This window comes from Pelophylax lessonae (genome assembly GCF_965119305.1).
Source record: "Pelophylax lessonae genome assembly, chromosome: 2".
NCBI classification, from domain to species: Eukaryota; Metazoa; Chordata; class Amphibia; order Anura; family Ranidae; genus Pelophylax; species Pelophylax lessonae.
This window is the reverse complement of record NC_138769.1, coordinates 375,281,344-375,308,122: the sequence shown is the minus strand read 5'-3', so window position 1 is coordinate 375,308,122 and position 26,779 is coordinate 375,281,344. Positions and strand designations below refer to the sequence as shown.

General features: G+C 43.8%; 1 protein-coding gene across 2 annotated transcripts in view; it reads right to left on the bottom strand.

Moving 5' to 3' along the window:
• CLTC (clathrin heavy chain) overlaps nt 1-26,779 on the bottom strand; it is a 129,654-nt gene that overhangs the window by 77,799 nt on the left and 25,076 nt on the right. For both annotated transcript variants that reach the window (XM_082245754.1, XM_082245755.1), the window contains exon 2: nt 12,541-12,748. In XM_082245754.1, coding sequence (XP_082101880.1) covers nt 12,541-12,748 — 208 coding nt within the window. The remainder of the gene's footprint in view (nt 1-12,540; nt 12,749-26,779) is intronic.

Below are 26,779 nucleotides of genomic sequence, written 5' to 3'. Positions count from 1 at the left end.
GCACCAGGAAAAAGCTGGCCAACAGCAACTCGAACAAGCCCCTCTTAGGAGCATGTGGCAAAAGCGAGCTCATAACCTCACCGGGGAAGGAGGGGGGTGCAGAAGACCCACAGTGACCAAAACTTTAGAGTGGCTGGGGGGAGAAGGAGGGGACCTGGAGGGTCCCACCATTCCAGGGAGGGGCCCACGTCTACCCCAAAACCCTCCAGGGGGAAGAGGGGGGGGGGGGGACAGCTACTTACCATACCAGGAACAGGGTGGGCACTGCTCCTGACAGGCCACCATTCCATCGGACTAGGGGGGCTGTTGGCCAGGAGGAATGCTGCAAATCAGGCCAAGACGGAGCTGAGGCCTGAGCGCGTTCACTGGGCAGACTGGAGGGACCCTCTGGATCTCGATAATCCAGTCCGGCAGTTGATGGTATTTGGTTCCTGTGAGAATCTACAAACGATAGGAAAAAGTTCCATTGAAAAAGAAAAAAAACTACCAGGACCAGAGATCCCAACAAGGAACTAGGCCCTTACTCCTGACTAGGCAGGAAAAAAACTGAGTGCCTATAGCTGGGAGCAGAAGTATAACCCCTGGGATTGCCCCAAAGGCATAGTCAAGTTTTTTCCTGCCTAGTGTCCTACTCCTGTAGGGGGCAGTATGACCCAATGGTCAAGATAAGGAGCTGTGTCCATAAATGAACGAAAGAGAAATGTGCATTTTTTGTTTTTAAAGGGTGAACCTATCCTTTAACCCCGTTAGGCCTCGAACATACAGGTCAGTAAAATTCCTTTGTCCATTCACTATCCCAAATTTGTATGAGTGTCATGTGTAAAAAGCATGGATGTGTAAATTACTGACCATTTTTCCATTTGCATTTAACCTTAAAGGGGTTGTAAAGTCAGAAGGTTTTTTTTATCTCCATGCATTCAATTCATGAAGATAAAAAAAAACCTGTGTGCAAAACAGCCCCCCAAAAGCTAACCTAAGCACCTTCTCGATCCAGCAATATCCACGACTGTCTTAGCCGTCCGGAACCCCGCTCCTCATTGGCAAAGACACAGCAGCGGCGCAATTGGCTCCCGTTGTGATCAAAGCCTGTAAGCCAATTGAGGAGAGGGGGTGGCGCCAAATTGCAGCTCTGTGTCTGAATGGATACACGGAGCTGTGAATCGGCTCAGGTGGCCCCATAGCAAGCTGCTTGCTGTAGGGGCACTCAAAAGGGAGGGAGGGGCCAAGAGAGTTGAAGAGGGACCTGAGAAGAGGAGGATCTGGGATGTTCTGTGCAAAACCAACTGCACAGAGGAAGTATAATAGGCTTTTTTTTTTTTTTTTCCAATAAAAGAGTGCAGTTTTACTGGTGTAAATGCAGCTGTGTGAATGGACCCATGCTATATTGCTGCATTCAGACCTTTAAACAAAAAAAAAAAAAAACAAAAAAAAAAAAATGTGCATCAGACCTAAAACTATTTTGTTTTTGCTCTGCATTATTATTATTATTATTACTTATTTTTTCTATGATATCCAGTCCCTTCATGCTTTTGAAGGGACTGGATGGGGTACCGAATTGCAAAAAGGCTTTGGGAATATCAGAATGTGGGGACAGTCATTTTTAAGGGCTGTGGAAAGCAAAGATGGGGGGGCAGCACAGATCTGTAATGGGGCTGTGAATTCAGGGATTAGACAGCAGTAGACAACAGTATAGCATATCAAAGACCAAGATTTATCACTCCAAACCTTCCAACTGTGAATTAGAGGAAAAGGAAGCTCCTTTTAATAAATCTTGCCTGATGAAGCGGTCTAAAATTAGAATCTCACACATTAATTGCCTGAAACTGGAAGACAACCGTTTCAAAGAAATTAAAGACTCTCACACTAACTATAATACAGCATCAGAACATTCAAAATGTGCAAATAAATGCTGTGCTAATCATTGTCCTTTTTTTCCCCACATGCCTGGAATAATACAAAACATTGCCAGGCTCTGTTCTTAAAGTCATAGATAGAAAGTATTTACTAAACTTTATACAAGATCTAAATTAGTACATCTAAAGCAACTAGCTTTTTGATACTTACAATGTTCTGGGGCACTATCCACAGAGACTGCTTCAAAAAGGGAATGGAAAACATTGCAGATCATTTTATTAAGATGTGTATTTGGCCACTTAACTGACCATACAGAATTGACAAAGAGGTGACTCACTATTAGGAGGACTTTGTTTTATCATTAAATACTTTAAAATGTATGTTGTCCAAAAACAATACAGATATAAATCACAATCTATACAAGGTATTATTTTACACTTATCCATTTATTATCTTTTACATCAAGGTTTGTTAAATGGCAATTTCACTCAGTTAACAAAGCTTCCAAACAACCGCATTTTCCTGCGTATTTATAATGCAGGTCTGGTTTACAAAGCAATCATTTTTATTTTAGACACACTGACTTCTATGGCACTATAATACTATGCAGTCTATATAGGTAGGAAATCTAATGAACTAGTAAAGCCTATAGGAATGTTTACAGTGAAACTTAAAAAGCTTTTCGAGCAAGCCACCCTTTATGTCTTAAAACTCATTTGCAGGTCCATCCAAGTTTGAATCCAATGCAGACAGTGATTGAATGCATCTAGAGGCTTTATCTGGGCAAATGCTAGGAGACACTCTAGCTTTAGGGCTCATTCACATGTGTGTCAATATCCTGGGTTTACGTGGTATTTTTTCTGCATTTTTAAAGCCTCATGACCGCCATTTAATGCCGGTGTAACGTGAGAATTACCTACCCCGTGAGAAAAACCTACCTCTCGTCACTTCCGGCCAGGAACAGCTGAGCAGCGCAGCAGTGCGCATGCTCACAGCCCCGGATACCTAATGGAAGAGCTGAGGATCAGACTAGTGCGCATGCGCACTAGTCTGAAACGATCTCGGTGTCCGTTAAAAAAAACCTACCGACGCGGCGGTGACATAAAATAGCTGTGCTGCACTATGAGTCATCTCCGCTCCTGTCTCGGTCACTTCCCTGATCTTGGCTAGTAAATATAAAAGCGGCTGGCGGCTCCCTGATTTATCTTTTCATACAGCCGCCGCCGCTTTTATATTTAGTAGCCGAGAGCAGGGAAGTGACCAGGACAGGAGCGGAGATGACTCATAGTGCAGCACAGCTGTTTTAATGTAACTGCTCGCGTTACACAGACTGCCGTGAACCGGAAGTGACGGGGGTAGGTTTTTCTCACGGGTAGGTAATTCTCACGGCACACCGGCCATGAATATTACAATGGCACCGCACAGTGCTGATCACACATGAGCGGTAGGGTTTTGTTAAAAATTAAGCAACATGTCGCTTTCATACATGGCATCAATGCTTGTCAGCCAACTCCTTTGATTTCAATGGTGATGCTATGTAAACTGCACCTTAAAGTGGTTGTAAATGAAAGAAATTGTAAAATCGGTTTAGAATTGTAGTCTATTTTGTATGTTTGCTTATGTATTGCACACTGCACTAATAATGTTTTCATTACATGTTTGCATTTTTTTCAGTTCTGATTAGAATTAGTATAATTGTAATATTAAAGGGACACCTACGTAATCAAGTGTATAAAAAAAAAAAACAAACTTAAAATTGCGTAGAACAGAACAGTTATTTTGGAAATAAGCCGATTATCTTTTGTGTCCGTTCCCTACTGCAGTAGTTATTAATTTGGAACCACTAATCAATGTGGGGATAGGAGTTGCCTATCTATAAAACTTCCAGAACATAAACCTTAGATTTTTTTTTTTTTTTTTTTTTTAATAAAAACATGCCTATATACTTACCTGCTCTGTGCAAAACGATTGCACAGAGCAGGTAAGTATATAGGCATGTTTTTATAAAAAAAAAAAAAAAAATCTAAGGTTTATGTCCGTACAGGCTCGCTCCAGAGAACCGCTACCACATCTATTGACACAGACAGCCGGACTTTGCCCTGCCCCCATGTCACATGATTTGACTGACAGCAGCGGGAGCCAATGACTCCTGCTGCTATCAATCTGTCCAATGAGGAGAGAAGCAGTGGCTGGAGATGCTGCGCTCGTGCACATCACTGGATCTGATCGGGCTTAACTAATCTTCAGGCCTAAAATAAAAAAGGTTTTGCCTATAATTCTACTTTAATTATGAATAAATGGCCCTAAAACTCATGCTTGCACTCAACCAACATTTCAACCATATCAGGCGACGGTTCAAGACCGCCACACTAGAAAGGCGCGCCGCCAAAGGGACTAAATCCAAGTCCGCATCACACAAATACATGACACCCTGATGAATCTGATCCACCATAGCCAAAGTTGTCGGCAGGGCAGAGTCAGCCACCAGAGTGCGCTTGAGCACCTGCGTCCAATCCGCAATAGCCTGGGCTGCCATAATGGAAGCAAAAATAGGCTTCAGCTTAGAGCCAGCAACCGTATAGGCATGACGGGCTAGAGATTCCAATCTCCTGTCCGTCGGGTCCCGGAACACCGGGGTATCCTCAGCAGGGATCGCAGTCGATTTATTCAAAATCGCCACCGCGTGATCCACCTGAGGCGGTACACACCAACGCTCATCAGTAGCCGGTGTAAAGGGATAACGCAGCTTGAACCTACTCGGCACAGCAAAAGGCTTTTTTTAAATTGCGCCATTGCTCATAAACCGCGCGCTGAAATTCCGTAGAGCAAGGAAAAACCTGCGATGTTTTGCGTTTTCTCTGCGTCCCATAAGAGGACATCAAAGCAGGAGGACATGGTTCATCCTGCAAATGCGTTTGCTTGATAGAAGCAACCAACTCATCCATGAGTGCAAGCTCTTCAGACGAGCCAGGGGGAGAATTATCAACCCCTTCCACCTCAGCCTCCCCGTCAGACCCCACAAGGTCTAGGGATGAGTGAGACCCTGAGAAGGGCACTCCAGCCATAGCAGCCCCATCGCCCTCTGAATCAGAGGAAATAGACACCCTGGGCCATTTAGTGGATCGATCAGCCACCAGCATCTGCACCTGAGCAGCTAAGTTTGCCACAATAGTGGCCAGATCAGCCCCCTCGGGGGAAGCAGCAGCCCCCTGACCCCCCACCAGGGTGGGAGGAAACTTGCAATCCTGAGAATCCATGCCCCAGCAAAATAAGTAATAAAGGGTACTGCCCCTTTAAGATCGCGGCGAGCGCTGCCCACCGCACCCACTGACCCCCACAGGGATAAGAAACTGGGCAAGGAATACAGGACAAAAGGAGATATAAAACCTGGAGAGCTCACACAGGCTGCTGCACCGATTGCTGTCCCAGAGGAAAAGGAAGTGATGCAAGACTGACCGCCCCTATGAAGCCTCTGCAAGGCTCCACAAACATGGCCGCTCGGCTGAGGACAAAACCCTGGGCAAAGAACATGGCGCTGACATGTGGGATCGATCGCCGCTCAAAATGGCGGCGTTTGGCGCCAAAAACGTGTGCAGTACCTCACAAGACCTGCCACCATCATTTTTGCGCCAGAAAAATGGCGGATCGCCGCACAGCATGTCTAAAATCTTACTGCTTCATATGACACCCAGCAGAGCGGGAGAGGCCCCCCCCTCACAGGCAGCAAGTGCACACAGGAGCTGACAGGGAGCACAGCAGCCACACAGACATGCAGGGTCACACAGTCCCAGACTGACACCCAAAAAAGACAGGTCCCCACATAGAGATACACTTACCAGTCCGGATGGCGTGGGGAGCCTGCTCCAGTGACCAAACCGCAGTACTGAGGACAGGGAGTGTCGCAAGCATGACGCAGTGGAGTTGCGGTGCGAAACCGCAATGGCGTCCAGTGAGGTAGCCACCTCACCGATAGCATCCCTGCAGCGAACAGGGATGGGTCGTTCAATGTGCCAGGGCAAACCCTAAGCTGAACGCTCAATGGCAGGCTGGGAAGCCCCTGGCCCTGAGCCCTGGGATCCAGGGTGGCCAGACTGAGACCCAGCTCCGCACGATCATCTTCATCAGAAGAACTAACTAAAGCTGGAAATAAACAGCTAAGCAAAAGAAAGAGAAAAAAACTTCAAATAAAATCAAAAAAGAGAAAAGTGGCTGAGACTAAGAGCCCCAGCACAGGAACAGCCTGCACTCCTGAGCTAGGCATATGAAACTGAGTTGGTATGCAGGAAGCAAGGAGGTATTGACTGAGGGGACCACCCCCTGGGGGTGGGATATGCTAAAAGCTTTGATATTAATATATTCTGTTGCCTAGCACTCCTATGGAGCAAAGGTCAATAACCCCATTAGTGACGAATATGAAGAGGCGGCGACTGTCGGAGGACGTAAGAGAAAATACACTTTAATGAATTTAAAAAAACTCAACAGTGAAGTCAAGCCCAATTTGTTTGTATAATGTAAAAGATGTTACGTCGAGAATCGTGATCTTTATTCTAAGCAGAAAAATTGTAATTCTCATTTTATCCAGAATCGTGCAGCTCTAGTACAGGGTTTAATCCTGCTTGAACGTTATTTTTAGGATTACACCATAGTGAGTTTGGTGGAACTAATCGGTTGGCAGCACAACGTCCTGCTCTTTTCCATCTGCCACTTAGCTTGTCAGATTTACATCCATTGACAAACGTAGGTGGCAATAAAAGGGTTAAATAGAGGCCCCGTCACCAACTTTAAAAACTTGGTGGTAAAAGCATAGAAAAGTCAACTATTTTAAATGCGTTATTGTAGTGTTTTTTCCTTGCATAAATTAGGTTTTATTCGCTCCCAATGTGCTTCTGAATTTACTAGCAAATTTCACTACTTCAGAAAGTAAATTTCCTTACAGAGCCCCCTCCCTGGATGCACATCATAGCACTCACCTCTTTTTGGAGTGTCTAACTGTTCTTTACACAGGTCCAGCCCCTCTGCCTTCACCTCCCTGCAACGTAACTCTTGGGAGAGGAGTGAAGGGAAATATTATAGAGTGTCACTTGACTCTGCTAGGGCTGCTGACAACACATCCAGGTGGCAGAAACCAGAACCAGTTTCCTAACATTTGGATGTCTATACAAGGGAGGCTTTTACAGGTAAATGACATGCATACGATATGTTAAATGCACATATAACCTCATGGGAGGATTGTTATTGAAATAACTGGTCTGCTGACAGGATCTCTATAAAGCAGATCTCCAGCTTAAGGCTAGGTTTATACTAGCTGACTCCAAAGCTGTGTGATTTTCAGTGCAACTGTGGAGTCAGACTTTGATGCAACTTTGAAGCGACTGATAAAAAAACGTTTCCACTCTATTAAAACCATGTCAAAGTCAGATCAAGGTAGTGCAGGAACCCTTTCTGAAGTTGCAGCGACTTCAGTAGTGTCAATTGAAACAGTGTGAACAGAGCCTTACTCCCATTTTAAATAGTTTGGACCAAGTTGGCCTAAATTACCTATTTCCTATACTAATAAGGGCGCCCGTTGGGCACACTATATAAACTGTATGCTAGCTCAGCTAAACTCCGCAACAGACTGTATACAGCTTTGTGTTCCAGACCGGCTGTGCAACATGAACATCCCATTCTCGGAACAAAGCGGAGTCGAGCTAAGCAGCATTCAGCCATTCATAGGCAGCTTTGCATTGAAATGTATCAGATAAATAGAAATGATTGGCTGCAGTGGAGATCACATCATTCACTCGTCTCTACCTCAGCCAATCCAAGGAAGCTTTGAAAATCTGCCCAAGGTGGTCAAGATGCAAAATTAGGCTATACACCAAGCCAGGATGTCCCTTTTATTGTGAAAAGCGATCATGGATACAGAATTGTATGTTGCTTACATTATGTGACATCTGCAAACATTTGGCTGCTTTGTAACAAATGATCTTTATAGTAACGTATCTGCATACATCATCTATTCTATAAACATAAATAATAAATTCAGAATGGACCTCTTAGGTTGTATGACATAAAAAAAAAAAAAAAAAAAAAACAAACGCTTCATTCACCTTGCCAGAACAAAACAAAACAAATGTCACCACAGAGGATCCACAAGAAAGTCTTAAGGATTAGATTAAATAGGTCAGCATTCAATGAAGATGCATTTAAATGAGTGGTAGGGGTGGTGGGATAGGAACACTGTATACAAACAACGAATTTAAACGAATTTAAACTCAAGCCCCTGATTTTTTTTTTTTCCCTGTGAACTAAAAAACACACCATTTACCATCCATAACCTTGCTAATGAAAAGGAACTACTACTTGCCCACACTGGAACGAGAGGGTGATTTGGGAAAATCTACAACACCCAGGCTCGTTAAAAACTACTATTTATACAGGAAACAGCAGGCTAGGTACTGCATATAAGTAGGCAAAGTCCGATTTCAGGAGTTAAGCTGGCCATACATTAAACAATTTTCTTGTTTAATTTCCTTTAGGATTTACCTCCAACTATGTAGTGCAAGGGCTGAAAAAAAGAAAAAAGTAATAAAAGAAAGAAGAGGGAGCAGCACTGGCCTAGTGCATCATCCAATAGATTTATAAAACGATATATGAGAAAACCATAAGGATGTCTACTCATAAACATGGACATTAAAACCTTGCTCAGCAAGCCACATGAATGGCTAAACTCTCCCGCATGGCATATGCAGCCAAGGGAAGGGGCACTAGATAGGACCCAGCAGGCTGTTGCATTTTGAAGGACCAACCTTCTTCAGAGTCTCAGTAGTGCAAGGGCCTGCCTGATTGCATACAAATTGAAACAGTGTTGGTTTGACCTCACATTATATGGTTTTGGTAAACCTAAAAGAAAATTGTACAAAAAAATAAAATAAATTATATATATGGCCAGACTTAGGCATTTTAAAACCTAAAAAGATTTGGAAGCATGGGAGCTGCTGGTTATGCCTTCTTATTAAACAGTAAAGGCTCAGGGCCATCATTCTTATCCCAACTCACAGATCCTGTATGTTTTAAAAAAACAAATCCGTTTTCCAACTTCCTCCCTTTAATCTGGGGAACAGCAGGAAGGTTTACAGAGCCAGCCACTGTCTGTTCAGATTGTTAAACATAGAAAAGTAAAAGAAAATAGTCCGCTAAATATATAATGCTAACTGGCTGCCTCACTCTGAAGGTTTATCTCAAACTACACAAGAGGGAGGGGGAAAAAAAAAAAAAAAATTTAACCCATTGGATTTTTATTAAATTAGCAGTTTTCCCAACACAGAAGACAGCACTTTAACCCAACTCCAACACATCAATTAAAGGATTAAACCAACCTGCAGGAAAGGTTATAAAGTCTACTTTCAGAGTTTAGCTGCCAAGAGAGCTAGTGTTTTAATAATGACCCTTAATCTCTTTACGTCCTCACAACATACATTTAATGTGCTAATCCTCTCAACAGAGCGACTGAAAGCGACTGGCAGCATTGGTATACTTAGCATGTTACTGGTGAGTGTAAGGTCCACAGGGAAATTCCTTGCTCACAACTAAAATAAAAAATGATAGATTTCTAAAAATGTAAATGCTGTCTTTGAAAACAAGTAATTCAAAAAGGTCAGATGCTCTAAGCATTTGTCAACTTTTGACTTGAACACCCTGTCCTGAATTGCAAAAGCTCATTAAACAACATTTAGGATGCAGACGAGAAGTCCATGTGCTGATGGGTAATAAAACCCTAGCTGTATTAATTCACTGCATGTCAATGTTATGGTGACAGACAAGCCCCCAAAAACAAACTATGCTTGAACATAACATTTTTAATGTATTTCCAGTGCCCAGTAAGAAAGTGGAACCCCCTTTCATTATATAGAAAAATATATATATTTCCAGGGGTCTGCCCACACAATCATGCTGGTTGGACCCTGCCTTGGGCTGCAGAATTTGAAAAGAACATGGTATGGGAAGTCAAGTTCTGAGCACAGTGGGGGTCTGATAACACCTGGTGGGGGGTGGGGGTGTTCACTGTGTGCAGACATCTACCACTGACATTACTTGATCAGTATAAGTGATTTCCACTTTTTTTTTTTTATTCCAAAAGTGGAAAATTCCTTAAACCACATGAAACATACCTACAAAAAACAAAAGTATGTTGTTGACACGTACACCTTCAGTCTAAGTGATCAAGCAAAGCAGTATTTTGAGGTTAGCATGCAAAAGGATAACTGTAATGGTTAGGTTATTCTAGCATTATAAAGACGAAGGGAACTCGATGGATACGTCTTAGGTTTTACTGCAACAACCTGACAAAAGTCAAGCATTCATTCCACTGACTAGGTAAAAGCAAATGGAAAGTTTGATTTAAACATATTCATGACCAGATTCCAAACAATATGTAAATCAGGGAAGAAAACTATGTGAAGCACACTAAAAAAGGGACACATTAAGAGTTAGACATTGTACAGTAATTGTACAGCAAATAAAAAGCTGAAGTGCTTCTAATTAAGTTTTTCTTTTTGAAGGGAAAAGCCAAAGTTTACCAAGTTTGGTTTTAATTGTAATGACCATCTCAAACCATAATAGAAATTTTATTTTGTCAGCTTTTGTAAAGCACAAACTCTCCCAATTCAACGACTGTGCATTAATATTCCAGTTGTGCCCGTGTTTACCAGCCCAGGCAGCTTTTCAATGTGTATCACACTGTGACGTATTTAAAAAAAATAAAATAAAAGTGGCTAGTATCTATAAAGTGCAGACACAGAGGTTACTGCACATACCTGCAGCAGTCTTATGTCCCCTCTATGCCAAAATTCCAAGCTGCTCTGGTCAGTTATTACTCTGGGATGTCCTGGCAGTGATGAAGCATGCTTGCCCCATCCCAAATAATATGTATGACCGATAAGGCAGTCCAATTTGGAGATAGGCTGCCAAATGGAATGCATTAGGGCAGCAGACCCACCAAACACTGATCACCTACCTGGAGGAGTCAGAGTTTTGTCCATTAGGAACAGTCCAGCATTGGGACATAGGGAGTCAATGGAAGTTGCTGTAGGTATGTGAAACACCTTCAGGTGCCTATCCTTTGTATCCAATAGTAGCTCTATCACAGCCCCAACAGTGAAAGAGTAATTATTCTCTCCACCCTCATCTTCCCCGACAACATACTAATGGCCATTACCTATTCAGAAAGGCACTCCACACTTAATTGTGAAAGTTGAAAAGCCCTTTCAAATTACACTTTTCAGTGCTTCATGAATATTCACAATATATGTTCACACATTTAAAATTATACCGAGAAACACTTTTGTTAAGCTTTTTATATTTGCAGTACAATAACTCGAACAATCTAACTAAAATAACTCACCATCTGCATACATGCAAGAAGCATTAAGAAAGTGACAAGAAAGAGTAATGCAACATTAAAAAGGTCAAAATTTATCACTGCAAGTTAAATAACACTGAAAAAACACGAGTACCAGCATATTTATTTTATTGCATAATGCTGACATGTTTTATATATATGCCTACAGAGTACATAATCCTAGGATAAAACATCTGTGCTTACATTTTAACAAAAATCATTAAGGGTCACACTGTGTTACCTACGTTGCAGACAGCATTGCTTTTAAATGGAGTGCATGCTCATATTCATGCAATGCTGTGGCACACTAAAAAAAAAAAAAAAAAAAGTTTCTTCTACACTGACCTGAATGTCAGTCAAAAAAATGGCACCCTTTCAAAACATATATATATTAGTACAGTGAGAGAGCAGCTACATTTTTGATGGACTATTAACACTATTAGCTGATACAAGCCAGGAAATACCTGCTTCCATTAGAATCTAATCACACAGGTCTTAGACTCTATAGACCGTGTTCCTTTAAGAGCCCATTAATGTCATCCTACCACAGTAACACGCGCTGGTGCATTGGGGTGCCATTTTGAATGGCACCCCAACAAACCTTCACAATGCACGTTCAGAGGTGTCTGCTGCATGGTGTAAAAAACATGCACATTGCACTATTTTTTCATGTGTTGCAGCCCACTGAAAAATCACAGTGCACCACAACGCAGGAAAATGTGTGTATTGCAGTGCTGTGATATGAATGGGCCCTAAGGTTATGAGATTATGCCTAATATTTAAACAAAAATTGAAAAATCAATAGTCCACCTTGGCTACTAAAAACACTAATAGCCTAAGAAAACGCATATAGCTACCAACCAAATAATCACTTTTGGCATTTACATGCAAAAACCTAATTTCTTGAAAATGGCACAGCTCTAACTTTGCATGCACTCTCATACTTTTATTTCTATGCACACAGAATCAACTTTTTCTAATCATTGTGCTATAACAAGTACATATTAAACACAAAACTCAAGCCAGGTGGACCTTCTGTATGTAGTCTAACAGTCCTTATGCAGACAGAAAGCAGCAGACGTCAGCCTTGCATTTGTACAGGAAACCTCAAAAGCTGAGGCTTGTTTTCAAACAGACTTCTCTCTAAACTTATGAGAATGTACAGGAAATTAGAAATAATTTTTAATTACTACTAAACCTGCAATATGGTTCAAGGCTAAGGAAGACCCATTTATACAAGTCTAATACATGTAGTTAGAAACTCTTTCAATGCATACATTGCAGAACAATAAAAGGGTAAATACCTTTCAAAGCTATGACTTTGCTGGCTGGATTCATGATTGCATTGTCTGCTGAAATAGGCCTGCGAATAGGATTGGTTGGATCGTTCAGGTCAATGATCACCACCTGGGCTTGTTCTCCAACCTTTTCTCTGATGCAGATGAACTTGTCGGACTCCATGGTAAGGGTACTAAAGCCAATGTTAGCTGGGTTAATACCCAAATTTTGGAGCTGTTAGAGGGGGAAGAAAAAAAAAATGGTTCCTTTAATATGCATGCATAAGCTTCGACCAAAACATCAGCTGTTTTTTTTTTACACAGACAATACACTTGCAGTGGCTAGGTTCACACATTTTTACATCAGTTTATCCCCACTTATGTGTACGCACAACCCTAAAGCAAATAATTTATTCCAAGATCTACCAATCTTGCCTGCCAAGGTACCCAAAAGACTACATTTATTAGACTCGGTTACATTAATGTTAAGAAGACAGACATTTAATACCTCCCCAGAAATCTTGATCGAGTTTGCATGGGACAAGCAGATAGCACATATCTCCTGATATGACAAGAATATGGCTGTATATGCATGGCTAGCAAAATACCTGGCTGGGTCAGACAAATCCATACAACAGGTTTTGTACTAAGGCCATTCTGCAACCTGTGGCCTCAAGTTCAAGGTACATATTAAAACTAGTTACTGTCCACGAGGATCTCATTCTCACAATTGTAAAAGACTATAATACCTCAACAAATATAGCAGCACCACCATCAAGACCAATCCCTTTGTGTGGGTCGTTTCCATCCAGTTCCATGAATAGAAAATATAATGCTGGTAAATACCCCATAGACCGAAGGCCAAGGCAAATGATTTCCCTTCACACAAGTACCCATGTCAATCAAAGTGTTAAATAGCCAGTAGGGCAGCCCCAAGCACTAGTAGTATAAACAATTCTATTAGTTACCTTGCAAGCGAATGAATATGACGACAAATAATATGAAGACATTTCTCACAGGTCACGAATACCATTTTGTATGGCAAAAAAAAAAAAACACCCTCAAATTCTGCTTTATCAAAGTGCCTTTGCCTACTTGGCTTTGAAGGGTCTGAGAATAACATACCTCAAGAATGATGCTCTACTTGCAGCAGAAAGAATCACTCGCAGGCAGGGTATCCTGATGGTCCCGCAGCCCTTAAAGGGGAACACTGACTCAGGCCGAAGCCAGGTCATATTCGCCCTGGCGAGATGTTTAACTCGCAGGCCAGCCCCTGTCCAGCGGGGCTATATTGCGGCCGACCTAGCAAAGAGCTGAGGCCTGCATGCGCTCGCAGGCCAGACTGGGGGGGGGCCATCTGGATCAAGATTATCCAGTCCGTCGCCCAGTCTAGCAGTTTATTATTTTGTTCCTGTGAGAATCTATGAAAAAAAGTCCATTTAAAAAAGGAAAATAAATTGCCAGGACCAGAGATCCCAGCAAGGAACTAGGTCCTTACTCTGGAATAGGCAGGAAAAAAAAAAAACTGAGTGCCTATAGCGGAGTGTGGTTGTATTCCCCTGCGATTGCCAATAGGTGTAGTCAAGCTTTTTCCTGCCCGGTGTCCTACTACTGTAGGGGGCAGTAGAACCCAATAGTTAAGAAGAATCAGGAGCTGTGTCCGTCAATGAATGAAAGAGAAAAAACATTAACAAAAGACACTGTCAAAACCACAAGTCTGTGATCCATTTGTGGATCTGGACTGCCAGCCACATTTTCTATTGCAACTCAGGAAAAACCTATTTTCCAAATGTTAAAGTTAAATATCTGTATGGAAGGGGGTTTTTCAACCAATTCAACATAACCCAACTGAAATATTCGGTTTAGACGTATACGTTGGTCATGTGAGAATACTGAATTCTTTAGACTTCGTTCACACCATGGCATTCCAGATCGCGGGCGGAATAGCCCACAATCCCGAATCGCCACAATTCATGTGCCACGCTTGCAATCCCCATTACTTTTAATGGTACCCCAATTGCGGCGTGATTTTGCCATGATCGTCGCTCCGACAAATCACGATAAAAACCACGCAAACAGAATCGAGGGACGTCTGTCGCCCAGAAAATCCGAAATGCCGTGGTGTGAACCCAAATAAAAATAATAAAGAAATAAGTTTGGGTGGCCTAACCCTTTAAGACTACAATCAACAAAAACGGACAAGCAGCTTATGAACAATTGTATTCACAGGAGGAAAATGTATAGAATACAAAAGCACAGCCCTGGTTGATGGTAGACCGTGTCTAAATATCCGCCCACACCCATGAATCTCTCAAAGACATTCTGCAGCTCTAAGATATTGAAATGAAGGGTGTGCCCTTTAACGCTCTCTCTTTACACATTCAAATTCTTTGCATTACAATTTTTTATGGGCAGTTATGGTATAGGGCAGTGTTTGAGGAAACCATGCATGCAGGAAATCTATAGGTTACCACCACCAATCTTTATCCTGGAAAATGCAGCTTACATGGTTAGCAGTGGCTTCAAAATGGGACATCTGTGACCTGGAAAAGTATAGATTGGGAATTTTCACTTTTCTCTGACATGGCTATATGCAGGTACTGGGTCAAGGACTTATAATCATTTAAGCAGGAGACAGACCGAGTGCTGGTACAAAAAAACACAACACACAACACAAAACGCATATGGAAAAACTGACCAACTGCATAGGTTAGCATAGCCTAAGGGAGATTTATAATCTTAGTTTGTCTTGTTTCCCAAAAATATTGAGTTACAATGGGGACCCTAGTGCTGATGACCCCCTGGTGATAACCAGGAATTCCTTCACTTAGAGAGGAATTTCCAACCACTTCCTGTTTTGGCTAAGGGAAAGGAAATCCCCAAATAGGATATGGATATTAAAAAATAAATAAAAACCTGACAGGGGTTATAACCCCCTGGTTACTCTATCCAACGTGGCAAAAAAATAAAAATAAAAGTTTTGCCTTTAGTTGTACTGTAAAGAGGCCTAGGAAACAATCACTAACTGATCAATAAAGAGACTGCCAAAGGTTGGGAATCAGCAGCTATTTCTCTAGAGCATTAGTCACCAGGTTTCTGGAATTTGTTAAAATCTGAGGATGGCATGGTGGAAATTAAGGATCGACCAATTATCAGTGGGGCCAATATTCACTTTTTTTTTTTTTTTAAGTATCGTTATCGGCCACAAGCGGTTGTAACGGAGCGATACCTGCAGCTACAGAAATCACCCCCAATACCGTTTTTTTTTTTTTTTTTTAGCGTGGACGGTCGGCATTTTTGTAAAACTAACCGATTTGTGCCAGGCTTTATAAAAATTATAGTTTTCAAAGCAGCCAAACTTGGCATTTTGAATGCGGTTAAGTGCAAAAGGAGGGGTTTGGAGTCTTACAGACCCCTCCATAAAGAGCACCTGTCACTGCCCATTACTGTCCCAAGGGATGTTTACAGCAAAAAAAAAACACCTATAAAATGTGCAGAATAATGATCGGCACCCAATTTCAGCTATCGGCCTGAAGGGGTGACTGGAAAAATCGGTATCAGCCCCGAAAAAATTATATCAGTCAATCCCTAGTGGAAATTATACCGAGGTCTATTCCACAGGAAAACTGGATACTGAGGACTACATTTTATACACCTAAAGTCTTATTTGGTTGGCAGAATTATTGGAGAAGTTGACCTGCAGTTCTACTTTAGGCAATACATTCTAGCAAGATAGAAACTGAATTTGTACCAATGGTTTTCATTTAGGGTCGTTACCTATTGATCCACTGAGATCTGGCCGCAGCGTACCTGCGGTTTTCATGCAGGTTACCCACACTTTTCCATTACACATGCATACAGGACTTTTGGTGCATTTTTTGAAAATAAACCAAAACCGCCCTATCTAGTAAAAGTCAAATGGGAAAGCTCAGGTTAACTGCGCAAAAATATAAAAACGCGCCTTAAAAAGCTCATGAAAACATTTTCCCATTTAAATCAATGAATGCCTTCACACTGGGGTAGTGCAAAAATCCTGCAAGCAGCAGTTTTAGAGCATGTTTGGAGCGCTAAAACAAACGCCTCTCTCCATTGAAATGAATGGTTAAGTGCCTCAAAAGCATCTCAAAATGGTTCTTAACCACTTCAGCTCCGGAAAGTTTTACCCCCTAATGACCAAGCCATTTTTTGCGATTCGGCACTGCGTTACTTTAACAATTGCGCAGTCATACGATGCTGTACCCAAATACAATGTATGTCCTTTTCCCCCACAAATAGACCTTTCTTTTGATGGTATTTGATCACCTCTGCAATATTTAGATTTTGCGCTATAAACAAAAAAGAGCGACAATTTTGAAAAAAACAAAAATACAATATTTTTACTTTTGGCTGTAAAACATTCCCAATAAAATACATTTTAAAAAATCTAAATTTTATCAGTTTAGGCCAATTTGTATTCTGCTACATATTTTTGTTAAAAAAAAAAAAAAACAAACCAAAAAGGTATTTTAACCACTTCAATACAGGGCACTTTCACCCCCTTCCTGCCCAGGCCAATTTATAGCTTTTAGCGCTGTTGCATTTTGAATGACAATTGCGCAGTCATGCAACACTGTACCTAAACCAAATTTATGTCATTTTTTCCCCACAAATAGAGCTTTCTTTTGGTGGTATTTAATCACCGCAAGGTTTTTTTCTTTTTTGCTTTTATTTTACAAATAAAAAAAGACTGAACAGTTTGAAGAAAAAAAAAAAAAAAAAAGTTTGTTATAAAAATCTGTAAATCGATACGTTTTTTCCTGCACTGATGAGGCCGCACTGACAGGCACTGATGGGCAGCATTGGTGGGAACGGATAGGCGGCACTGCTGGGCAATAATGGGCACTGGTGGGCAGCAATGATAGATGGCAATGATGGGCACTGGTGGGCGGCACTGATGGGGAGGGCACCGGCGGGCTCCCTGAGCCCCGATTGCCATCCCTGGTGGTCATGGTGGGCATCCCTGGTGGTTCTAGTGGCACCCCCCCCCCCCCCCCCAAGGGTCTGCACTGGTAATCAATGCTCTCATTGCCAGCACAGACCCCCCCCCCCGTCAGGAGAGTCGCAGATAGGCTCTCCTCTACTCGTGCCTGTCAGGCACGAACTGAGGAAAGCCGATCAACGGCACTTCCTATTTACTATGTGACCAGCTGTGATTGGACACAGCTGCTCACATGGTAAAGAGCCTACGTCAGTAGGCTCTTTACCGAGATCGGAGATGCGGTGTGTCAGAGTGACACGCCGCATCACCGATCGCTGCTCTGTGTGCCCCCAGGGCGCATTATGCTGCCGCGTGTCCGGATAATACAACCACCTTTCCGCCGTCATTTGCCTGTAGGGCGGGCAGTGGTTAATTGGTTTACGCAAAAGTTATTACATTTACAAACTATTTATTTTTATTAGTAATGGCGGCACTCAGTGATTTTTAGCGGGACTGCGACATTGCGGCAGACAGATTGGGCCACTGACACTTTTTGGGGATCAGGCACATTAATCAGTGCTAAATAATATGCAGTTACTGTACAAAAATGACCCTGCAGTGAAGGGGTTAATACGGGGAGTGATCAAGGGGTTAAATGTATGCCTAATTGTGCTTGCTGACTGGGGGCGGGGGAGCTCTGTGACAGGCACACAGGGATCAGTGTTTCAGCTTAGCTGAAACACATGATCTCTGTGTGCCTGTCTGACAGAAGAGCCGTCTGCTTTGTTTATATAGGCAGGCGGCACTGTCTGTTTCTCTAAAGATCGCAGGAGGCTGGCGGGGATTGAGCCCACTCCTCCCGCGGTCTGGCTCCCGCTGTGTCTAATCATGTACCAAGACCGTGTGCACATAATCACGTACACGTGATGCCAAGCAGAGTCACCCTGCAGCAGTAAATCTGCGTGGGGTGGTCGGCAAGTGGGTAAAGAAGTTTTTGAGTCACGTGTCTACAAAATTTAAAAAAATAAAAAATCAGTTTTATGGGCAGTTTTCAATTGCCTCAGTGTGAAAGGGCTCTAAAAAGTATAAGAGAGCCCCTTCACACTGAGGAGTTTCTAAACTGCCAGTAAAACACGGAACGCTTTTGAAGAGCTTTCTATTCATTTCAATAGAAGGCGCTCCAAAGATGCTGCTTGCAGGATTTTTTTCATCGCCCGCCAGCACACTGCCCTAGTGCGAAAGCATTAGTTGATATTAATGGAAAAAGGTTTTCGTGAGCCTTTTAGGTACTTTTTTTTTAGTGCCAAAGCGTTTGAAAAGGGCCTCAGTGTAAAAGGGGTCTTACTAAAAAGGCAAAACTTTTTTGGGGTTTTTGGATAGCTGTCTTTTTTGGTTGTTATTGCCATGTCCCCATTGAGGAGATTCACCCTATTTGTTCTATTTACTGTTATTTAATTTATTACAGGTACTTCTATAGCGCTTTACATATATACTATACATTCACGTCAGTCCCTGCCCTCAAGGTGCTTATAAATCGAGGGTACCTATCATTGAAAGGGAAAGAAAATCCCAAAATTTTGGGTTGTTCCTAGAACAGTAACAGAGGAAATCTTCCAATGGGGAAACTCACCTTAGAGGAAATTCCTCTCGCTTCCCGTTTTGGTTATGGGACAGAAGTGACGGGAAATCTCCCCAATAGAATGCAAATGCAAAAATCTTCCCATACTCCATCCAAAGTTAAAAAACAAAACAAAAAAGAAAGCCTATGGCTACACTTTATTTCTGAGAACCAAATAAGATTAGAAACCATTATTGATTGGATTTTTTACATCAGAATTAGAGAGCCCTGTTGGAAAATTGTTGGCCAAACAGTCCCTGCATCCAATCAGATGCACGCACTGTTCAAGTGTTCTGACTGCCGCATGTCAGAATACAATAGCCCTGCATGGGTGGGATTCATCCAGCTGTGCTGTTAGTGTGGTTGAAGAACCATACCTTTTTCTTCCTTTTTTTTTTAAACAACAAGCATGTTATACTAACCTGCTCTGTGCAGTTGGTTTTCCACAGAGTGGCCCAGATGCTACTCTTCTCAAGTCCCTCTACAGTGCTCCTGGCCCCTTCCTCCTGTTGGGTGCCCCCCTGCAGCAAGCAGCTTGCTGTGGGGGCACCCAAGCCAAGTCACAGCTCCCTTTGTCCATTCAACCGTGACCCAGACCCGCCCCCTCCCTCTGATGGGCTGGCTAATTTTGATTGAAAGCAGCAGGAGCCAATCGCACCACGCTGCTCTCTCAGCCAAGGAGAAGGGGAGTCCCAGGCAGCTGAGAAACTCTTGCAACATCCCTGGATAAAAATTGGCTCAGGTAAGCATTAGAGGGGTTGCTGTTTTTTTTTTTTTTTTTTATCTTAATGCATAGAATACATTAAGACGAAAAACCTTCTGCCTTTACAATCCCTTTAAGTACAGTTTTGATCACATGAAAACAATTCCTTTTCATGTGCTGATTTGGCTCTTCAAACAACAAATATACAAAGCGACACACAACTTGGGGCTACTGTCTGTATTTTGGACAACAGATGGTACTCCATGGTCTTTTGGAATGCCAGGTTTAAACATTATGATATCTAGGCACCCTGCACGGAGCACAAATTTACCCTAAACAAACATGACCATTCAAAATGGAACCATCTGCTAACTGTAAGACCAGTTCAAAGTAGGTAAGGCAATAGTTTCAAATCTTGTTTGATACTTGCCACATGTGAAAATGTTTTTAACAGAATATTTGCATCCATCATCCATATTTCTACAATTCTAGAAGGAAGGATGTTTCCCTTTTTATCCCTTTTTCAGAAAGTGCATACATCGCCACAAAGTATACAGAGGATTCATGATACAAGTCTGTTTTAATGGATCTCATGGAAAGTGCTGACAAGTGCTCTTTCACTGCTTCCCTCAAAGTTGTCAGCAGATCCATACACTGTACAGTATTCTGTAAGGAAGGACACAGAATTGCTGATCAAGCTGCATTCTTTAGTTGGAAGTCTCAACAACAGGATGTCAACCATTGTTCTCAACGGATTTCCCAGAGTATACGTATCTAAAATTTAACTAACCTGAAATGGTCTTTATAAATTAAGAATTTGTAAGCAGATTTCTCCACCCGAAAAAGCAAAAATTTCACGTTGCACTGATAAGGCTCGGTTCACACTAGGGCGACCTGTGAGGCGACCTGGTCGCCTCACAGGTCGCCTCCCATAGGGAAGCTGCGGACCCGTTCTAATAGGAGCGACAAGTCGCTCCGACCTAGAAAAAGGGTCCGGAGCTTCTTTGGGGCGACCAGGAGGCGACCGCCATAGACTTCAATGTTATGAAGTCCGTGGCGGCCGCTCCGAGGTCGCGGCGCGCTGCTTGCACCGCAATCTCGGAGGTCGCCCCGGGAAGTAGCGTCACGGTAATGTGAACCGGCGCTTAAGCAACTCGAGCTGCATGCATAACCAAAAAAAAAAAAAGTCACCTTTGTAAAAACTTTTATCGTACATATTTTCTAACGGTTTAAAAAGATGTGCTCTAACTATAAGGCCCTTTCACACAGGCAGACCGTTCAGATCCTAAAACAGAACAGACAGAGAGCGCACCAGCCTAGCGCATTATCTTTAAAACAATTATAAATTACAAACAAAATTATACTCACTCCCTAAGGCTCCGTTCACATGTCAGCGTATGGATCGCGGCGCGATTCCGCCCGCGATCCGGAGATTATTGCAAATCGCGGGACGTCTGTGCGTTGCCCATGATTTGCAATAGCCCCCCAAACGCTGAGCGATGTTGCCGCGATTTCCACCTGCCGAATCGCAGGAACATCGCGCAAAAAAAAAAAAAATCGCGGGACGCATTACGCCCAAAAAAGTACAAGAGCTTCTTTGGAGCGTATTGCGTCCCGCAATTTTTTTTGCGCGATGTTACCGCGATTCGGCAGGCGGAAATCGCGGCAACATCGCTCAGCGTTTGGGGGGCTATTGCAAATGCAAATCACGGGCAACGCACAGGCGTCCCGGCGATTTGCAATAATCTCCGGATCGCGGGCGGAATCGCGGCGATTCTGCCCGCGATCCAAACGCTGACATGTGAATGCAGCCTTAGGGGGGCCCGAAACGCGTACGTTTTTTGGAGGTCCACATCCCACCTGGGCCTGCACCGGCAGAGGATGTCCAGTGGAGACTCTTGGTGGCCCTTATTATACATATTTGCCCGTGTTTCACATTTGTTTTGCGAGTATAATTTGTTTGTAATTTCATTTATAATAAATTGTTTTAAAGATAATGCGCTAGGCTGGTGCGCCCTCTGTCCGTTTTTTAGAGTCTTGCTTGGCTTACCACGACCTGTTGAGAGTGGCAGCACAGCCGGGGTAACGCATCAAACTTGAATTGCATTCTCAGCACACCAGTCGCAAGACAACCCCTTAAGCGCAGGAGCCATCTCTTTTTACATGGACCGTTCAGATCCGCCTGTCCGTCTTTCAGAGCATGCGCACTCGGCTCCTTTCTCAAGACGCTTGAGAAAGGAGCCGAGTGCGCATGCTCCGAAACGCGTTGCGTCATTTCCGGGAGCCTGCGTTCCATTGCGGCTTCCGGTGTAACCAGTTCCCCGACCAGCTTCCTGTGACGTCACCTCCGGACCGGTGGACGGCTGGATCGTGCGCCTGGAGACGCTGCCATACGGACTGGAGCTTACCTATGTGTAAGTGATTATGTATGTTGTGCAATAAACTTTTTTGGCTAACTACAGTGGCGCCTGTCTTTCCCTTCACTTCTGCCAGCGGATTCTTCAGAGTTATTCCCGCCAGCGCTGCCTTGTATCCAGCCATCCGGGACAGTTCGTAATAAGAACTTGGAGGCATCCCCTGCGCCCCTCTTACAGCGGTGGACTCCTTCCCTTCTTACTTGGTCAGAAGCGCCCAACAACTACTCTCTTTGGACATGCATCTCTATGGGGCATAGGATGTCAGCGGAGACATGTCCGCTGACATCCAATCCGTCAAGTCCAGGCGGATGGAAACCCTATTTTCCATCCATCTGGCGGATAGGATTAGATGAGAACGGACAGGCGGTCCGTTCTCATCCGATTTCCCCATAGAGAAGAATGGGGACCCGACAGCTGTCTCCGCACACAGCGGGGAGACACAGCTGCCATCCGCATGCTCAGTGGAGGAATCGGTGTAACGATCCCCTGCTGAGAAAAACAGAGTCCGTCTGACGGACTCCCCTGTGTGAAAGGGGCCTAAAAAGGTGGGTAAAAAAAAAAAAAATAATAATATGTCCTGCTGCCTTTATCAGCTGAATACGCCTGCCAGGTTGGGATGACTAGCTATGTCTGTAAAGCCACTGCGTTCCCATAGAGAAACATGGGCTGCCTACATGCAGCTCCACAAAAAGCTGCTCATTCCCAACGTATGGGCCACAGCCAGGAGTCATCCAGGAGCAGCACTCTGAATGGCCTGCCGAATGTTTAGCTCTAGCACAGGCATACACCTGAGACCGCACAGCTTCGCTTAACTGTTTGCACAAGTCTAAGTGTGATTTTAGTTTTAATAAAGGATAAATTCACCTGTTTCACTCATTTTTAAGGTGGAACATGTAACATGTTCTAGCATGTGCAGCCCCCTCCCTGTGACCGTGGGCAGGGGATCCTCTCACCACACCAACTTCAACAACTTAAAAACACTGCTGCCGTGCAGGGCTCCGCCCAAATTAGTGTGTCATTCATTCAGTTTCCTGTGAATGAATGCCTACAAGTACCGTCAGCCATTGTGTTCTCAATGAACTACAAGGGCACTTTTAAGCGCTCTGGTAGTCCGTTGATGTTCCTGTTCTTTAGATAACTTCCTTCCCATGCAAGGTATGAGCAGACAGCTATGCTAAGGGACTGCAGGAGCCAGACATTGCTTTGCAGGCTACTTTTGTAACATGATACACCCATATTTAGTCCCGCAACCCTGGCCACATACCCCCTGCCCCTACGTGACAGCAGGAAGGGGTTCCTCTCCCCACACCTGCTGTCACAATTTAAAAACAGCACAGCTATGCGGGGCTCCACCACAGTGCCCCATCATTCATTCACAGCAATCTGTGTATGAACAAACTACATGTCCCATCTGGCACCAGAGTGTGCACTTGTAGTTCATCGATTCGCCCTGCACATCAGTAACTGTCTGCCTGTACAGGTGGTACGGGCAGTCAGCTGTACTGGGTATCTGCAAGAGCCTGGCATTGCAACTGTGCTACACTAATCATGGGTACAATGCTTTCCAGGCTGCAATGCTTTTCTCTGATGTTCATTGACGGACACAGCTCCATATCTTCATTGACCCTTGGGTTACGCTGCTTTCCTTAGCGTAGGACACTAGGAGAAAAAGAGTTGGACTGTGCCGCAGTCCCAGGGGGTATACTTCCACTTCCTGCTCTAGCTCTTTATTTTTGTAACAAGTAGTGTCAGAAGACGATAAACTCAAATGCAATAGAGAGGCGGGTGCTATGTCCATCAATTAACATCAGAGAAAAAGGATTTTACGGTAAGACAAAAATCCAGTTCTCTTTCATTCATTGACGGACACCGCTCCCTATCTTCTTTAACCCCTGGGACATCCCAAAGCAGTGTCAATTTGAGGGGTGGGAAGAACACAGCAATAAACATAGGTAACAGCTTATCCTCACCTCGCAAAAATCTATACCCTCAAAGAGCACTACTCCTCTCCAACAGCGGCCAACAAAAGCTTGCATGCAGCCAAAAGTGGCAACAGATGCCAACATATCTACCCTATAAAATTTTGTTAAAGTGTGCACGGACAACCAGATGGCCACCTGCAAACCTGCACCACTGACGCCAGATGACGGCAGGCCCAAGAGGCACTAAGCGCCCTCGTAGAATGCACCTCAACATGAAAACGGAGGATACTGACCTTTAATACAATAATATCAAAAAGATTGGAGATCAGGGACCTCCAAGATAGTCACAGAGGGAAACACAGGTTTATATTTATAAAAAAAAACAAAAAAAAAAAAACACACCGATATGACCTTCACCAGACAATAAAAAGGACAACGTTGTCATTAAAAACTAGGATAGGGCAGCTGCGCATACGTAACCTTCCACATTCACACATACATCCGGCATTAGTGGGCTCATATGAGCAGTCCTGTACAAGTGTAATACATCTGTAAACACAACAGATGTCGACAAAGGTGCATCCTATTAGGCAACTGTGGGTAAGGGCAAGCATGAGCACAGTGAAAATATGACGGTCCACCCTTAAACTGGCAATATTGGAGCTTGGTTGGCAACACTAGCCGATAATCGGGTATAAGTTACTGATTCAGAGCATACTTCATATGTAGCCTGGTAGGGCATGCATTATGGGGGAGATGTGTTGCATAAAAAAAAGTTCCAGCAGATAAATTGGGATGAAAATCTCACCGTTTGTTGAACATCTGACCCCACTAGTTGCTCTTAAGGTTCGGCTTCTCGGTGTCTGTACGTGCCGCTCCGTCAGGTTGAAAGTCCAGCTATCTCAGTTACTTCATTGCCTCAGCAAGCTAAATGGGTGTGCATCCGTCAGGTCCCATCAGATAGGTCAACGTATGCGATGACAGGACACGGACATGTTTCGTTGGTCAAATCGACAACTTCTTCAGAGCAACCTCTGAACAAAGGTGCGAACAACAGAAAGCGTTGGCCAACGGATGAAGAAAGCAAACTGCCAATGGCCAAACCTGGCCCTTGATGGTACCCGAGGCCAGGTGCTGCTCAACACCTCGTTGGAGGAAACCAACTAAGAATCACCGAAAAGGAGCGGGAGTGAGTCTTACATTCACATCCGCAAAGCATGCTCCTCAAAGGCTATGGTAAAATTACCTAAAAAGTAGATTTACTAGCTTGCAGCAGTGTGGGGATCACCGTTTCAGACAACCCTCTAGCCTTCAGCACCTGGCTTCGACAACCAAGCCATTAAAAGCAGCAACTATAAAGCAAGATGGAAGATTGGCCCTTGAGCCAACAGATCGCCTCCAAGAGGAAGTTACCAAGGAACATCGACGACTTACCGCAACCGATCTGTGTACCAAGACCGGTAAAGCCAGTCTCGAGCCATTAGGATGGCCTTAAATCTCTTCTGCCTTGAGCATATGCAGGAGTCTTGGCAGATGATCCAGAAGAGGAAAGTCATTTCAGACGCCACAGGCCCCAAGGGAGCCACCAGTGAGTCTGTGGCAACGGCCAGAGGATCTCAAGACCATGCCACAAACCCAAACGCCTTCCTGTTGAGACGAGAGGCCAACAGGACCAACTTGGGAAGAGTCACCACTAATGAAACACCTCCGAGGAGATGTCCAGTATATTGAGCGGTAGTCTGGATTCTTCAGGTGCCAGACCCCCTTGAACACAATCGGTGTCAAAAACACCCCACCCGGACAAGCTAGCATCCATGGTGACCACCGTCCAGTTCAGGGGGGAAGGAAGATTAACTCTGCCAAAGGGCCAGAGAGCGAAGCAGGGACCTTCTCGTATCCAGACTCAACAGGATCAGATTATCTAGAGACTGTGGATTCTCACTTAACATAGCAAGAACTCTTGCAAAAGTCTTGTGTAAACAGATTTTGGAACTTTTCCCATGGGAGGAAAACCCTGGCTGAGGCCAAGTCCAGAACAGACCCAGACAGTCCAACTAGGTGGACAGAGCCAAGGCCAATAAATGGAAATTAAATTTCCAACCAAACTTCTACAGAGTCCGCACAGTTATCTCCCGGTTGTCCGTTGTCGAGACTCTGCTCGTAGATTATCCAGGTACTCCAGTACCGCAATCCCCCGCTGACGCCAACACCGGGGCCTACACTCGTGAAAGCCAGAGGGGCTGAGGTGATACCGCTTGACAATGCTCCTTGCCTACGGCAAGCGGAGGAAGCGGGGATGACCAACATAACAGAATAGGACGGTAAGCTTTCTTAATATCGATAGAGGCCAAAAGATCCCCCCTGAAGTAGGGATGCCACTACCGTACGAATAACCTCCATTCAAAACATCTGTACCCGCACAAAACGGTTCAGAACTGGAGGTCCAAGATTGGACATAACACACTTTCCTTTCTAGGACCTGCAAACATGTTTGAAATAAAAGCCATGAAACAAAAATACAGATTCTGAGACCAGAACAATTACCCCTTGTAGTAGCAAGTTTTGCACCGCCCCGAAGAGACCTCGCAGGCAGTCTAGGGATAAACGCAGGTTGGAAGGAGAGAACCGCACTAGAGTAGAAGATCTAAA